This window comes from Thamnophis sirtalis, unplaced genomic scaffold, assembly GCF_051295495.1.
Source record: "Thamnophis sirtalis isolate CommonGarterSnake01/CBP01778 unplaced genomic scaffold, rThaSir2_p1.2 scaffold_1, whole genome shotgun sequence".
In the NCBI taxonomy this organism is placed as follows: Eukaryota; Metazoa; Chordata; class Lepidosauria; order Squamata; family Natricidae; genus Thamnophis; species Thamnophis sirtalis.
Window position 1 is genome coordinate 55,283,432 of NW_028261381.1, and position 17,770 is coordinate 55,301,201.

The following is a 17,770-nucleotide window of genomic DNA, read 5'->3' on the forward strand; positions in this document are numbered from 1 at the left end:
CTACCGTTGTCTCTGCAAGTCTTATTTGCATTTCTTTGTGCATCGTATTGTTGAATCCTAAAAATAAAACAAACTAGAGTGGGCTTTATGTTTATATTTTAAATAAGAAGGCATATCATCATTAAAAATGGACATCTCTCAGACCATATAAAACATCCAACTTGTGGTGAGCATTAAACGTGAATCTCAGGAAGAATTTATGTCTTTGTGCCATGCCTCTACTTTCCTAAGGAAAGGAAAAATATGTTAGCATGTTTACATTATAAATAAGTACTGTAGTTTTATGGGAGATTTGAAAATATTGTAGACAATGAACATTGGGAATTTAACAGAACAATAAAACCAAACAAAATTGCTGAGCAGCTATTAATAAGGGAATCAAGTAATTGAAATATGCCTTTTGTGTAATGTTCAGTCTGGGCTTTGAACCTGTTCTTATCTTATTGCTGCTACATGCTATGGTTAATGTAGTAATAAACTTTCATTTTCCTGGGCCTCAACAACTGGCATATGCTCTCTGGAGCTTATATATCACAAGGGAATGCTGAAACATTTGGCATGAAAGAAAGTATAGCATTCTTTGAGCAAGCTGAAATATTCAGCAAATATTTTTGTGAGAGGTTTTAAGGTTTAAGGTTTTAATGGATTTGTATGCCTCCCAATCTCGAAGGACTCTGAGAAATACCCTGCCCCGCCCAGGGAGAGAAGGTTCAGGGAAATACTTGTGAGGAAAAGAAAAATAGAAACTTGCCTTTAGTTCTTTCTATATTAATTGAGCAAAACAACAAGAATATTGTAAAAAAAACAACTATATATAGCTCTAATCTCTAACCACAAGTAGTATGTCTTGCTTGCTTGTTATTTCAGTTCCAAACTTAACACACTGAAGACCATATTTTATAAAAAATATACTGGATAGTCTAGACTGAAGGCCCACTTTCCTACAAAAAAGTTGTAAGTAACTTTGTGAACAATTGCAAATTCATTATGTGCTATTAAGTTGAGGAGGAGCATGATGGGTTGCATGGGTAGACACTGGCTTGACAAACAGCAAGCTTATGCTTGAGTCCTGAGTGCTGCTGTGGGATGGGGCGAGCTCCCATCCTTCACTCTAGCTCTTGCCAGGGACATGAAAGGAGCCCACAACTTGGCAGTCCAAGGGCAGTGATGTCACCAGCTAATCCTTTCAACCTAGAAGAACTTCAGTACTCCGACATGAGTGCAATGTGATTAAGTTCATGTCAATGCTTGGAAACTACATAGCTAGATTTTGTCCGGGTGAAACTATCCCTAACTTGATCTTTCAGATCTTTCATTGATGCTGTAATTCAAACTGCTGCTTCTTCAAACTCCAACTTTTACTTGTAGTGTGCCACAGAGAAAGCCATTGCTTGCACAGGTCTGATATTTGTAGGTATGGACCAGTGGTGGGTTCCGAATCCCATTGCAATTGGTACAGTGCAACAAGGCCTGATGTCTACCACATGAATGTGAGCAGCGTGTGCATGTGTCCTTACCACTTGCAATGCCTCCGTGAGCCTCTGCCATGTTCCAGCTGCTCGGCAGAGCATCGCGCAGGCTCCGTGTGCTCCATGCACATGCACAGAAGCGCCGAAGAGTTCAAATACAGGTAAGGAGCTCAGGCGGGGGGGGTGGGCCCTCCGGAGCACCATACTGGAATGGTATCCAGTGCTCTGGGCAGGCACTGATATGCCCATACCGGGGCATACCACCTGCAACCCAACACTGACCACGGTATCTGAATCTCTCTTTTGAAAGACCTGGATTTCTACTCTACCAAGCACTTCAATGGTCTATGGAATATTTCTTAACTGCTGGCTCTTTTTCCTGTTCATCCTAACAAGTAGAAACTATTCAGCACTTCAGATCATCATTGTCCCTTCTAAGACTGGGATCTGTCTGATCTGCACTGGACTTTCCCGCCAATTATTTTGCTTACGTGTGAAATCAAAGATATTGTATGATTTTTGCACTCTTTCTTAACTCTTGTCGTTTTGATGTTGGCATTGTTGGCCACTATTGTAAAACTGTTAGCCATTATGCCATGCTCCAAATTTATTACCATAAGTTCACTATAGCCTTTGCTGATTATTTTTCTATTCTTTGTCATGATTTTGCAGATATTCCAACAATTTTTGTAGTCTTCTGAACTTGATGATGACAAAAGTACACATCTAATTTTGGTTCTTCTACTAGAGGTTCATAGAATATCTTATAAAGTAGTTTGAAAGTTGAAATCTCTATTGTATAAAATTTCAGTCTATTCCATCCACGTTTGATCTTCTTTGGATTTACTGCTATCTATTCCTATGGTGAAATAAAAGCTTATCCTTCCACCAACATGTATTAGTCAGAAAAGATGCTATGAGATTACTGTTTGTTTGCTTTTGATACTGTAGTCTAATCAGTCAATCTTGTATTACACTCACAGATCAGAGTTAAAACTATGGATTAATATGGCTCCCCTCCTATGACATCAGCATACCAATTTGATGTTGGAATTTCCTGAGTTCTGAGATCATTTGGAAGACTTTTATTATTTTTCCATATCTGTTTTTATCTTTGATGTCATTAGAGATGTTGTTGTAATGATGTTTTTTATGTCTTTTTCACAATTTTCTGAAATTGAATTGCTTCCTGAGATCTTTAACAGTCTTGGCTTTGACACTTCTTTTCTTTTTGACAATATCCACCTTTTTTCTGATATCCAATTAGCTTCCTTCTGTTTCTTGATCTCCTGTAGTCTGCTTTCACATTCATCCATAACAACTTATTTAAATTAATTCCATGCTTCCTCCTTCAATAAGGTTCAGAACTTTCAAAACAATTATGTTGATCTCTTTGAAAATGTTGGTATATGATCAAGATCATATTGGAGAAACTAATTGGTTTTTTTTTCTTTCACTTTAGTTTAATTTGAAACCTATGTAGGAAGAATTTGTGACTTGTTCTATAGTTAGTCCTTGGCTACATCTTTGCTGTTATATCTGAGTTCTTAAACCTCCTTTTAATAATAATATAAACAATTTAGCTTTTATCAAATTCATCTAGAGATGTTCACATATATAGCCATCATTTGATTATAAGGACTATGTTACTAACAAAAAGCAAACAAACACCTGGATTAGTGAAAATTTGATGAGCCCTTCTTTTGCTTCATTTTATTTTCCTAAGCCATACAGTCCATCAAATTTTCCTCCTTAATATTTCTCACTTTGGCATTCTAATCTCTAATCACAAGTAACATGTCTTGCTTGCTTGTTCTTTCAATTCCAAACTTAACACACTGGAGACTATGTTTTATAAAAAATATATACAGTATTGTCTAAAGTGAAGTCCCAAATTTAAATGCCGTGAACCTTGGTATTTTGGGATTTTTTTTAAAAAAAGAAAAAGTTCTTATAAATATATATGTACATATGTCATGAGGAGATAAAATTGAGTAAAAACTGAATTTCAGTTGATGTATTAGTTTAAAAAAAGGTCAAATAAAATTAAAATGCAAGCCAAATAAAAATATTCCTTATGCCTGATCTAGATTCTAAACAGAATCTACCTGTCCATATTTGGTAAACAGGACAACAAGCAAAAAGCATTAAGAGAATTAACAAGCACAAACTTCAATCATAAATCACTACCTGGGACTTGATGTACCTGTAGAAACAGGGTGAGAAGCAATTATAAATTTTCCTGCTAGAATGGGCCTTTTATGGCAAGCCTCCATGGCCTATATGAGGATATGTTTTTGAGTAATGGAAATCAGGAAAAATATGCAACCATGAAGGAAATAATTTTTTGGCTAACAGTACATTCTCCAGAACATTGTAATAAAGATGTATCACTCATAAAAAGTAGATGCAGGAATATAAGAATCATTCTGGGTTATCTTTTCTTTTAGGAGCTGGTGGCTGGTCCCCTTTGGATTCTAGTAAGGAACAATGGCTCCAAGTTGATTTGGGAGACAGAGTAGAGATTACAGGTGTTGCTACTCAGGGAAGATATGGAAGCTCAGACTGGACCACAAGCTACAGTCTAATGTTCAGTGATACAGGTCGCAACTGGAAGCAATACAGACAGGAGGACATCATTTGGGTAAGTCTCAATCCTTTGGATAAATGGTTACGGTATCACCAGCTGTTTCTAGGCAAAATGTCTTTCTCTACCTAATTTTAATTTTCCATCTTCAGAAGGATTCCAGCTGTATAAATCTATTAGAGGTATGTTTTCTTTTTATAAGATCTACCTACGTAGAAAACATATGTTTCTATAGCAATACCTTTGAAAATGAGGACTGAAATTTTAAACAGATTTGTCTAAAACCTATGGCTATGGAAATAAAATGTAAAATAACACATCATATTTTATATCAAGAAGTTGAGAAATTTGAAAAATCAATATGTACACACTTCAAAATGCACTGCACTATAGATTTGGTAATTTTTATAGATAATATTAAGCCAATGTGTTTAATTCTTGTTCCTTAAACTAGCAATAGTGGCCCAATTTGTATATAATGCTAAGAATTTAGACATCATGTATAAAACAGTGTTCCATGCACCTTCAACGTTTAGTCAAGCTGGTCACATGACCACAGAGATGTCATCAGACAGCACTGACTCTTCAGCTTTGAAACGGAGATGAGCACTGCCCCCTAGAGTCGGGAATGACTAGCACATATGTGTGAGGGGAACCTTTACCTTTACCTTATAAAACCAAAGAAGCTGTATTATGTTTAAATGTTGTAAATGAACTTGGTCATAGTTTATAAATCCACATAACTTTATGTGACATATTATGCATTATGGGAGTTCTTGATTAGTCCAGTTCATTGTGAGGTTCTTAGTGAAAATGAATCAGTTGTGTTTTCCTTTTCTCATTCTCTTCTGAACACTCATGATTTAAATAGACTTTCAAACCATTTGGTCCTCAACACAGTTCAATTCTACTAATAACTGGCATGATTAATAGAGTAGTGGGAATTTTATTAAATGTGAATTCTATGAATTAATTAATTGGGAATTACACTGAAATTCTATGACTTAATTCTATTAACTCATGGTATAATTTAGGTGAACAATTTCTGTGTATCATTTGTCTTAATTCATAGTTTATTTTTTAGCATTTTTACTAACTAGAGCATATTTTATCAATGAAATATTTTAAATATATCATGAGATCATTGAATAACAATACAATAATAATTAAAATGGATTTAAAAATCAGAACTAGGGTTCCATAAAAGTTTCAGTATCAAAGACTATCCCAGAATGGTTTGCAATCTGTCAAGGACCAACAAATCAGTATTTCTTTAAACATGCAGTGTCTGTTTAGATGCTCTCATAAGCCAGTTCATGCCAATTTGTGCACTAGGCTTCAAATGAAAAGGGAAATAAAAAGATGCATAAAATTATAAGGGTCACATTTAGTAGACTGATTTTTCCAAGGCATATGAGGGGGGGAGGGAGAGAGGGAGAGAGAGAGAGGAAAGAGTGAGGGTATGAGTCATTTTTGACTCCTGGAGACCCCCTGGACTAGTTCCTGAAATTTTCTTTGCAAAACTTTTTAGTGGTTTGCCCTTGTGAGCATCTTAGAGCTGAGAGAGAGAGAGAGAGACTGGCCCAAAGTCACTCAGCTGAGTTCATGTCTATGGAAGGACCAGAAGTCACAGTCCTGATTTCTAGCCTGCTGCCTTAATTACAACACCAAATTGGCTCTTTCTTTTTTGTTTTACAGAGCAAGTATTTTTCTTTACCTAAAGCAACTGTAGTTTGCTTACCACAGAGAATGCATATATTTTAGTAGGCAGTTTAATTTCACAAGATGGAAATTGCCTCACCATAACTCATTGTTTGATGCTCAGTGTTGGCAGTAATAGTTTTGTAGTTCTGAAGCTAAATAAAGGGGTGGAGTGGGGGCTTCATTCCCATCTGCTGATGAATCTGCATTTCAAATGATAAGAGAAGTATGGGGTGCCAAGATAAATTTTAAACCTGTGTATTAATTCAGGAAGCATTTGATTGATGTCATAGATATGCAGATCAAGAAAAGGTTTTCCTATCTCTATCATCTACCTCATTTCAGAGAAAAATCTACAGTGAAGGGTTCAATCTGTTGCTGGTTCATGCAAATGAATCCATCAGTATTTTCATGTGAATGAACCACAGCATTCACCAAGCAACATTCCCATCTAGCTTCTACACAGATGAGAGGCAATTATCCAAGTTATACATTCCAAGGTGAAACTGGTTCTTTCAGCTTATTCAAATAAGGATGATAAAATATCAGCTTTGTCTTGAATACATTGCCTTCCAAAGCCTCCTGATTGAAGCATTCACTTTGATGTGCATCTCAAAATCCAAGGATGGCCAAATAGTTTAAGCTGACAGGTGTATATAATATACAAACTCAGTTTTAAATGTTGATATTATCACTCAATTTCTGGGCAAGAGTGTCAGTTATTAAATACTGTATTCATGGACCCTGATTTCCACAGAATTCAGGAAACACAAATCTAAATCTTATCATCATCATTATTTTTTCTTTACATTTTTAAAATTATAGATTGGCACATGCTTAACATATTGGTTGAGTTTGCAAAATCCAAGTGATCCAGCCTTCACTTCTCATATTAACTGGCTTACTTTATGTAGTACTAGCACATGACATATATTGGCTAAGTCTGTGAGATGGTAGCATTTACTTTAGTTGCCCAACTAGTGCAAAGGAAGGCAAAATTTTGATAGTTCTTTCACTATTTTCTACCATGTTCCCTTTGGAGAGAGAAAGATCACAAGCCCAAATCCAGAAAGGGGTAGACTCTCTTTTGCTGAGACATTTTAAACAATTGTTTGTATAACTGTGTCATATTTAAAACTTTAAGTAACCTACTTACTTTTTCTCTATGTTTGTTAATCAGGCTAAAAGCAACCATCTCAAGATTGCACAATAGACTCTAGGATAACTTAAAATCACAACATTCACAGTTTGGGGACAGTGTCATCTGCACTGTGCTCAGACTTTGAACATTCCTTGTCAACATTCCCAAGGTATCTAGTTACATTTGTAATTGCTGGTAGATATAAGCAGTTTAAATGCTGTGAGGCAAACAATGACATCTTAGCGGGAGGAGCGGGGAGGAGATAATAAAATACGATACAGTACATTTTAAATTAGAGTAAAAAGACCAAGCAAAATTAAACCTTCAGGTGATTCTACAACACTGTGTGATTCCTGATTTCTATTATGGCTCACCATGGGAATAGATAGCCTACAGATAACTGCAGTTTCTCAATGCTGACAAAAGTAGAAAAAGCTTCTTATGGGGAACACAATTATAGAATACAAACACTGAGAAAGTGATGAAGGTCATAATACTCTCCCTCCATTCTGATTTAGTATCTTCCAACTGCGGATGAACAGATGAGGCAAATGTAAAAAAACAACACACCACATGCTCCTCTAAATGGTAATACTGCTACAGAAAGATAAAAAGAAAACAACAGCAGCTTTTTTCCCAGGATTTTTTTTTAAAAAAGTGAAATATGCCCAGATCACTCCTGAAGCTATCAAGGAACCATAGGTTAGAAACAATGTAAAGAGGGAGAGAACAAAGGAAAACAACACATTTCCCAAATGTTGTAATATACTACATACACACCACTACAGTCCCCAGTTCTTGATGTATATGTAGACTGTTTTACTTGTAGTTTATTTTTTTACACTTGCAGTTCCAACTTCTTCCTTTATAAGATGTTCTACTTAACATCATAACTGAAAACTTCAATGGAAGATCCCATAAGCCAGGAGTTGGTTATGTTACTTGTGAGTAACAAGTAAATGAGCATTTTATACCTGGATAACATCAAACATGGACAAATTGAAAAGGTAGTTAGTAAAGTATACATCGAAAGAGTGAGAAAATTACTAAAAACTGAATGGTGTAAACGCCATCAAAGGCACCAATGTTTGGAGCATACCTGTGATATAATATATTGCTGAAACTATTAACTGGATACAAGCTCAACTTGTATCCAGTTTGGGCAAATAACAACAACAACAATAACAAACTAATACAGGAACTATTCATTATATCCCCATATTGAAAGTTTATACTAGCTCAGAAGAAATGGAGGCAGAAGTCAAACTAACTGCCAAAGGAGAAAAACATGCACTGGCTGATTACATAAAAGACAGCCAAAAAAAAAAAAGAATTAATCCAAGTTTAAACCTGGATCTTACTAAATGTTCAAGAAAAAATAAGAAAGTGTGATAACAATGCTAACAGAAGAAAAGGACATGGTCAATTTCTACAAAATTTTGAGAGGAAAGTGGGTAATGATAAAACCTGTTATGACTTGCAATTGCAAGAAATGGAAGGCTTGATTTTGGCTGCACAAAAACAAGCTGTTTGAACTAATATAATTAATGCTGGAATTGGAAAAAAAACACCATCAAATAATCCAAAATGCAGATGTACAAAAAAGCAGAAAAAATATAGAACATATAGACTTGTCCAAGAAGATTGACAAATTGATTATAAACAGCCAATATAACACAGTCGCAAAAAATGATTCACTGGAACATCTGTAAAAATGATCATGTGCCAGTAATAAAAAATGATGGGAACATAAAGTATAGTTCAAAAAGAAATTGAAAATAAGGAGGTTAAAATGTTTTGAAATTTCTAAATATAGAATAAAGTATAGACTCATAACACACCAGTTCTAACTGCGATTGAAAAGAAGAAAATATTGGATAGTTGTGGCAATACCAGGAAATTGTAAAATGAAAGACAAAGAATTGGAGATCAAAAAATATCTAGATCTGAAAAATAGAGATTGAAAGTATGGCATAAACCATCTGCAGTGGTTCTAGTGGTTTTTGGCATACTTGGTGTCATATCAAATAAATTTTGGATGACACTTAGAAAATATGTGAATTGACAAAATTTTACCTGTCAATTACAAAAGGCTACAATGCAACTGGTAGCAGGGCCATTTGCTGGCCTATCTGCAGTGCCATCTATAAAGGGTGTTGTCTGCACATTATCACTGAGGAGGAAACTGATTAATAATGTGTGCACTACAATTTGGTCTGTAACACCAGAATAATAGAAAACAGTAATGAGATAACCAGGCTAGTTTTTTACAAATTGAAATCAAGCTATCTTTGTATATTTATTCAGCTTGTATTTATAATGTTGGTAAATTCCCTGGCTGGGTTGCCAGATGAAATAATTTAGCCATTTAAACTCATTTTCCAAATCTATTTGTAGTTAAAAGTCTGTTGCAAAAAAGGATATTTTAGTTTACAGCACTCCAAGCTTATAATTATTATTATTTTCCAAAATGGGTGTCAACTGTGCATGAATTTGCTGAGTATTGACTTGAGTTCAGCAACAGTCTTACTGTTTCAATCAGTACATCAGTTTATTTTCTCTTTCAGTAATTAACTCAAATCAGAAGGTTCATTACCTATGTTTTCTCAGCAGGAACAGCTCTTTGATGTGCATGTTCTAAAGACATGTTTAAAAGACCTTCTGTCACTTATTTTTCAGAACCACCAAAGTATGTTTGGTTTGTGGCAATACTTTTAATCTTTAAGAACTTTTTTTCCAGAATTTCAGATGTTACATTGCTTCAAGGAAACCACAAACTTTTGTAATTCTTGTTTTCTATATCATTGCACATGCTTATCTTTAATTATTATTTGCTACTATTTAGCTAATTGGCCAAGGCAGACAAGCTCTAACCAATTTTTGTCAGGGATCTGACTATATGAGCCATAGTGGCACTGTAGTAGGAATGCAGTACTGCAGGTAACTTCTGCTGACTGCCAAGCAGTTTGATTTTCACCGGCTGGAGGTTGGCTCAGCCTTCCATCCATCTGAAGTCAGTAAAATGAGGGCCAAGATTGTTGTGGGCAATATGCTGACTCAAATTGCTTAGACAGGGCTGCAAAGCACTGTGAAGTGATATATAACTCTAAGTGCTATTGCTATTACTATATAATTGTATCTGAATATATGAGAAATGTAGAATTAGTAATTTGTGCTCCATGGCTTTTAGTATAGATTTATGGAACTATGGTAATTTGAAATATGAAAACATACCTGTCTATCACATGCTTGTGAAAAATTGTTTCATATGAAGGTATTTGTTTGCATGCAGAGCCATTTTTAATTATCAGGATATAAATTATACAGGAAGACAAAAACATGTAGAGAAAAATAAGCTAAAGCAACCTGATTTGCCCATGAGGAAAAAAAATAACCCTTATTTTAAATTAAAGGACAATATATTTATGGAAACCAAAGAAAGGAGACATGAAAGAAATGACAAGATTTCAGATACCTTTAAAATAATGTACAACTATGAGGTTTTCAGTTTAGAAACAAGCTGTCATAGAAACAGACGAAATAGCATTAGTTGTTTAAGTAAGTCCTGTAGGCAATATGGTGCCATCAGTTTCACAATGACTCAAATACCTTCCTTAATATTCTTCCAGTTTCTTTCTTTCTCTGATTTATTTTTTTAAACAAAAATGAAGGTTACTATGAAGGTTTCTTCATAGCAACCTTGCACAACCAGTTAAGTTAACAAAGAAAGTTGTTGAAGGACACCAGCAACTTCATGACGGAACATAAATTTGAGATAAGCTTAATAGTTTATCTAAGCTTCACAATAGTTTAAATATAATTTTGAGTAACCTTACTGAACATTGGATTAAATGGTGTAAGTTCATGTTTGGTAATACAGTGGGGTCCTTTTTTATTTAGTGGCAGTGTTGTTTTAAGTTTTGTGGAGCAAATGCCCATTTACAAATGAATTAAATAGAAACGATACAACAGAGAGTACATAATCTTTACAAGGAGAAATTCAGGATGGCATTATTAATTCATGCTTGTACAAACAAGGTACAATAATCAGGCAGATGAATGCATAATAGAGATAATTTCCCCTATTTAAAGCCAGGTGTCCACAATAAGAAGGTTAAAAAAAATCAAGTCCCATACTAAAAAGGGAGCAAGGATTTTAGTCACATGATTGTGGATGTTCTTGCTTGCCTCTTTCCATGCTTCAAAGTCATATTGTTTGTTTATTGGATTTATATGCCGCCCTTCTCCCAAGGACTCAGGAGGGCGTACAACATTAAAAAAACACATATTACAAAAGTTAAAAATAAATAAATAGAATATCCAAAAAACAAAAACAATTAAGATTAACAATAAAGTTTTTTTTAAAAAAATTCAATTAAAATTAACAATAATCAATAATTTATTTTGTTTTGTTCAGGCCAGGCTGACTTGCTGGAAAAGCCAACTTTTTAGGGCGTGCCAGAAGGACTGGAGGTCGGGGATTATATGAAGCTCTGGGAGCATCTCATTCCAGAGGGAAGGCTCTCCCACAGAGAAGGCTCTCCCCCTGGGGGTCGCTAGCCGACACTGTCTGGCCGACGGCACCCTGAGGAGGCCAACTCTGTGGGATCGCATTGGATGGTGGGAGGCTACCGGTTGCAGTAGGTGGTCTCGCAGGTATCCTGGGCCTAAGCCATGCAGCGCTTTAAAGGTCATAATTAGTACCTTGAATCGCACCCGGAAGACAACCAGCAATCAGTGCAGGTCGCCTAAAAGGGGTGCAACATGGGAGCACCTAGGTGTCCCCATGATAACCCGTGCAGCCACATTCTGGACCAGTTGAAGCCTCTGGGTGCTCTTCAAGGGTGTTACAGTAGTCCAGGCGAGATAGGACGAGGGCATGAGTGACTGTGCACAGAGCATCCCGATCCAGGAAGGGGCGCAACTGGTAAAAGGCCCCCCTGGTCACGGGCGTCAGGTGTTCTTCTAAACTAAGCCGCATATCCAGGAGGACTCCCAGATTGCGGGCCCTCTCTGAGGGGGCTAAAATTTCTCCCCCTATCATCAAAGATGGAACAAGATGCACAAATCGGGATGACGGAAACCATAGCCACTCAGTCTTGGAGGGATTGAGCTTGAGCCTCATATTGAAACAGCCTCATACAGATACTGGCTTTTTAAATGGAAATGTTGGAAGAATTTCTTCATTTTGATTTGTTTCTTGCTCAGGTCAAATCTGGATACTATAATTCCAAGTTCAAAAGGTTATTAGGCACACAAGATAAAAGCATTGAGCACAACATTCTTGTATAGATAGGTACAGATAATGAATGTGTGCATGACTAAGTCTAAATTTCTCATGCTTGACTTTCTTAATAAGGTTTAGCTTTATTTCCCACTTTCTAATTGGTACAACTTATCTTTTGCTGGAAACATAAGCATTCTCCTCAGTTTTTCTCTATCTTTTTATGTGACTGTCTTACTTCTCCATAGTGACCAAACACTAACTTTTCCTCTAAAATGATGCTACTTTAGCTTTTTAATAATTACTTTCCAACTGTATATAGGTCATCTAAAGATAGCCATAAAAGTTTCTCTTTCTCTCTCTCTTTTGTCCAAATGAAGCTAGTTAATTTCTCTGATACCATTTTAATTTAGACTGAATTGAGCATAGTGTAATTAACCTTATAATCTCATGCAAGAATGAATCAATAGAAAGGAAATGAAAGTTCTGTTTCATATGCTTTGGTTTTCATACGCTCCTCTGATGAAGCTGGAAGGACATTATACATAAAAATAAATTCTTATTTATGTTTTCCGCAATATCTATAGCTTCTCAGGATGCCAGAATTAGAAACAGAAATTAATGTTAATGGTTTATTGAAATAAATTAGAATAGCTGGGTTTACACACTGATAATCTGACTCAGATGATAGTGAATGTAGCACATTATATGTTTTCCATTATGCACCCTTGTACCAGTGGTGGGTTTCAAAAAAAATTTGAACCTACTTTGTGGGTGTGGCCTCCTTCTTTGTGGGAGTGGCTTGCCAGCCATGTGACCTGGTGGGAGTGGCTTGCTGGCCATGTGTTCTCATTCTCTCTCTCTCTCCTTCGTTTTGTCTCTCTGTCCCTTTTTTCTTTTTTTCTTTCATCTCTCACTTTTTCTTTTTTCTTTTTTTCTTTCTTTCTTCCTTTCTTTCTCGTTCTCTTTCTCTCTGTGTGTGAGTCTGTGTGTGTTTGTGTGTGTTTCTTTGCCTCTCCCTCCCTCCCTCCCTCCCCCCTCCCTCTGTGTCTCTCTATGTGATTCTTTCTCTGTGTCTGTCTGTCTGTCTGTCTGTCTGTCTCTCTCTTTCTCTCTCTCTGTGTCTGTGTCTGTCTCTCATTCCCTCTATCTCTCTGTGCCTCTGTCAGTCTGTCTGTCTGTCTCTATCACACACACACACATAGACACAGAAACAGACACACAAACACACATACTGTGGTCACCTTGTTGAGTGTTCCAATCACATTTGAAACACTCAACAACTGGCCTGTATTCATGGCTTTTTGCAGCATTCTGCAGACATGGAAGCAAAAAGTAGCTGGCAGCGGTGTTCTTCCCTGAGGGGCTCTGCAGAACATCCCAAGACCAATGGCTCCAGGATGAGGGACGGAACCTTCACCGCAGGCCAATAAAGCTTTGTCCACCAGAGGCAGCAGGACCAAAGCCCCTCTCCCAACTGGCCCTTCCTCCCTCTGAGGGCGAGGGACCCAGCTGCCCCGCTGCCTCTGGCTTCCTTTTGAGAGTCTCCACTCTCCGGGGCTGTAATTGTGCAGGCTGTGCGTGCATGCTTATGTTTTCCATGGGGGTGACGGATGGGCTCCGGAATCGCTCCATGCCTTGGAAAACATAGGCGCGTATGGACAGTGGGGCAGCCAGGACAAGGGAGCACAACCCGCACGGCTTGTTCAAACAGCAAAAGAAAGGGACATGAGAGGAGTTCGGCTGTTTGAAAAGCCCCACTTGGAACTCCTCTCCTGTTCCTTCTTTTGCTGTTTCTACATGCTTAGCAGGTCGCGCTGCCTTGTCGGCAAGGGCGCTTTGCAGTGACAGGGGCCAGGACTGGTACCAGCGTTCCTGGAAGTTAATTACTTCTGGATTCACCGACCATCTGGTCCACAAGGACCGGCAAGGACCAGTAGGAACCCACCCCTGCCTTGTACCCACAAACATATGGCCACTGATGGTGAAAGGGTTGGAAAGAGGTCCAACCTTATATATATTCCTATAACTATTGGATATTGAAGCCACAGAACTTGATGAATATTGGTTATTCATCAGGGGTGGGTTTCTCGCCCCGTTCCAACCGGTTCGGTTGGAATGGGGCCGGCGGCGTCCTCGTGCACGTGCGCAGTGCACGCATGCGTACTAGCATCTGTGCAATGCTCCAGCTGCTCCTGCGTGGAAGTGCAGAACTTGTCAAAACCGGGTAAGAAACACGGGCGGGTGGGTGGACCCTTCGGCGTTCCTGGAAGTTACTTACTTCCGGGTTCGCCGACCAACCAGTTTGCGGGGACTGCCGCGAACCGCCTGAAATCCACCCCTGTTATTCATGCACTAAAAGATGCCCAGTGCCACTGCCCCTTTTTGGAAAGTAGGAAAACAGCCTGGAAGAGGGCAGTGGCAAATTACCTCTGTAGTATTGACAAGAAAAACAAGATGTATCCATGAAATCCCAAAGGAGTGCAGCTCAACTAGATGTCTCCATGAAGTCATAAGGAATAAAGTTCAAGTTGATTACTTTATTTGGAATGGTTGCACAGGGTTACATGCTTGAATTTTTAATTTCTTTTCAGTAGTGGTTGATTCTGGTGTACTTTCCCTTTAAGTTTCATAACATTGCTTCTTATTTTTGCATGTAATTTATTAACTAGCTCCTACCATTTTTGATCAATATTTGAGCTATTACCTTTATAGCAGTAAAGCTGGAGACTTCAGAGCTACCATGGGGCACCGCAAGGCAAACTTAAAGTGCTTATTTGGCTCAAATGTTCAAGGCCATGAAAAGTTTGTGTACTAAGAAGAGAGCATTTTCTCATTTATTTGTGCCTACTAGCTCAGATCAGCAGTTTGGTTGTTTCATATCCTATGAATCTTCCTCTGATGTGAACTGAGGACAGATTTTTTTTTTATTGTGGTGTGGACATTCTGGAATTCCAGAGACAAAATATGTATTAACTTTCTTTCAGTGTAGGCTTATGCTGAATACTTAAAATATAAATATAAAATGTATTCTGTGTTTGAGGAAGGCTATTGAAATGATGGAAACACAGTTAAGAGGTTTCATTAGATTTATTTATAATCTATGTTTCATTTTATGGCCTTGTTTATACTGTTTAAATATCCCATTGGTATGGTGGTATAAATGTCAGCATCACTCCATTACATAATTAGGAAAGAAAACTAAGAGACTCCATGGTTGGGAAATCCAAAGTACTTTTACTAATTATAAATGGTAAGCAAGCAGTTGCGAAGCAAAGGCTACTTAATTAGGTGCGAAAGCGATTGATATATAGAATAGTCCATTCTCCACCCCTTAGGATCATAGCTCCCGGCCAATCATAATCCTTCAAGTGTCAGGTGTGAGATAACTTCAAACAGGCATCACGAAGATGGAATGTGGAGGCCGTTAATCAACGCGGGAAGCTCTCACGCATGCGCCATCCGAGCATCTCGAACATCCTAGAAGATTCCTCCAGCACATCAATTAACCCCTCCCAAATACCAGCCCTCCCTCCCCGTTTCATGGCAGCTGAAGCAACAGCAAGGCAGAAGCTGACAATAAACTTTTTTAAATCAAATAAAAATTGGATTTTTTAAAAAAAACATACTATAATATTTTAGGCCATTTATCTGGAAGTAAATCATGTTGAGGTGGGACTTCTATGTAATGCCTACCTTGGTTCTAATTCTAAAGTTCTTTACTGAATTGCCTAATGCAAAATAATATTATAAAAAACCCAGTCTCTAAAGACCTAACTATAAATACATGTTCTTTGAAAGAACATTTTGGAGGACATTTTGAAAGCCAGCTAGTCCTCCTTGGTGGTGCTTTTATTGTTTTGATATTATCTCTGTGTTTGAATGAATATGCTCTGAATGAATGTAAAACAACAAAGTGATTAAGCAGTGTGAAAAAAATTACATTGAGGTAGTTAGGTGGTATATTCTCTGTCATCTAGAAAAAAGTGTATCAAATCAGAAAAAAAATAGAGAACAGTGTGGTGAATGGAATTGACAAGATCTCCAGAAAGAGAAATGTGAGAAATGTAAAGAACAACAGGAATTATATGAAATGTGACTTTCAGTAAGGACATGGAGAATTGGAGATGTCCCTGAAGAAACGGGATTATATTATGACTGCAATCCATGGCTGGATGCCGCATCTAGACCATGGATGTCAAATTTGTGGCATAATGTTGTCATCACGTGACGTATGGCAACGTTTTCCCCCTTCACAGAGCTGGGGTGGGCATGGCCTGTGTGTGATGCATCTAGCCCATGGGTCACCAGTTTGACACCCCTGATGTCAAACTATAGACTGACAAAATCTGTCTGGAATTTTTGGACCATTATTGATAGATGATGTTATAGAAAAGGACACATTTTACGGGACAAGACTGAAATTGATTCAAATGTGGACTTGAAAATTATAGGCTGCAAGGATTTGGAGAAGATGAAATATTTAATATACAAATAAAACCAGCTCATGTTTTAATAACTAAATTGATCTAGAAATAATAGTTCTTAAGAATTACTTGGATAACCTATCTTTGGATTCACAAAAAGGGTTTCTTAATGTTGTCGGTGACTTCTTGAGAAAAAAACAAAGAGAAAATTAAAAAATAATAATTTTAGTCATTATTTGAAGGAATTAAAGACCAATATTATTGTGAGCAATTAGAAGTAATTTACTTGACCAACATTAAATGGGTCAAAGCATATTTTTAATTGATTTTCTTGACCAGGACTGAGTAAAGATGTTTCAAAGTTTTGCTTAAAATATAAGAGTTGTATAGAAAACAGGTTAGTTATTACATTTTAAATTTATCTGATCAAGGTTAAAAAAGAATTGTTATTTCTGTTAACTTCGTCTATCAAATGTCTATAGATTATATTTGAATGATGGGGGTCTGGGGACATGTTTTAAAAATAGAAAATGAGATATAAACAGAAAAGAAAGACATTCAGGTGGGCTTATTCAATAACATTTTAATAGGTTGTTAATTTTGGGTAAACCTTAATATACTTTTGCTGATTAGGAAGGAGGAGGTTTTTTTTTAAAAAAAATGTGTTTAGAGAAAATCTTGGTGAGATATGGAAGATTGAAGGGATTGTTTGTTTTATTTTAAGGTGGTGTGAGACTTGTAAGAGTTGTTAAAGTTTATACTTGCTGGGACAAAGAGGGAAGTTACTACTTGCTTTTTCCCCACCATTTTTCTTTGCACTTTTTATTTTCTTTGCACTTTTTATTTTCTCATTTGTATTACATTTATTTGTAGATGTCATCTTTAAAAATTATAGAAAAGGGATTATATCAAGTGGTGGAAGGCTCATTTACACTGATAAAAAGGTTTGAAAAGGTGTAGGGATTAGCACTGGTATAAGCTAGTTGTCAGGTTCCAAAGGGTTAATGAAAACAGTCAAACACAGAGACGGTTTGAAAATGTAGTTTATCTTCCTATGGCACGAACTGACCAACAAATCACTAAGGCAATGAGTAAATTGCCAGAGCTGACATCCAGTATTTCCCACCACCTTTTATAGTTACTTGGTAATTAGGCTAAACCTTACTCCCGAGCTGGCAATGTCACCTCGTGAACCAGAGTGAAAACCACCCGGCAATCAAT

At 37.0% G+C, this 17,770-nt stretch overlaps 1 protein-coding gene across 1 annotated transcript in view; it reads left to right on the forward strand.

The window, feature by feature from the left end:
- The window catches only part of CNTNAP5 (contactin associated protein family member 5), a 582,534-nt gene that overhangs the window by 162,392 nt on the left and 402,372 nt on the right, over window positions 1-17,770 (forward strand). The window contains exon 3 of the mRNA XM_087712206.1: window positions 3,920-4,113. Within this exon, the coding sequence (XP_087568332.1) occupies window positions 3,920-4,113 (194 nt within the window). The remainder of the gene's footprint in view (window positions 1-3,919; window positions 4,114-17,770) is intronic.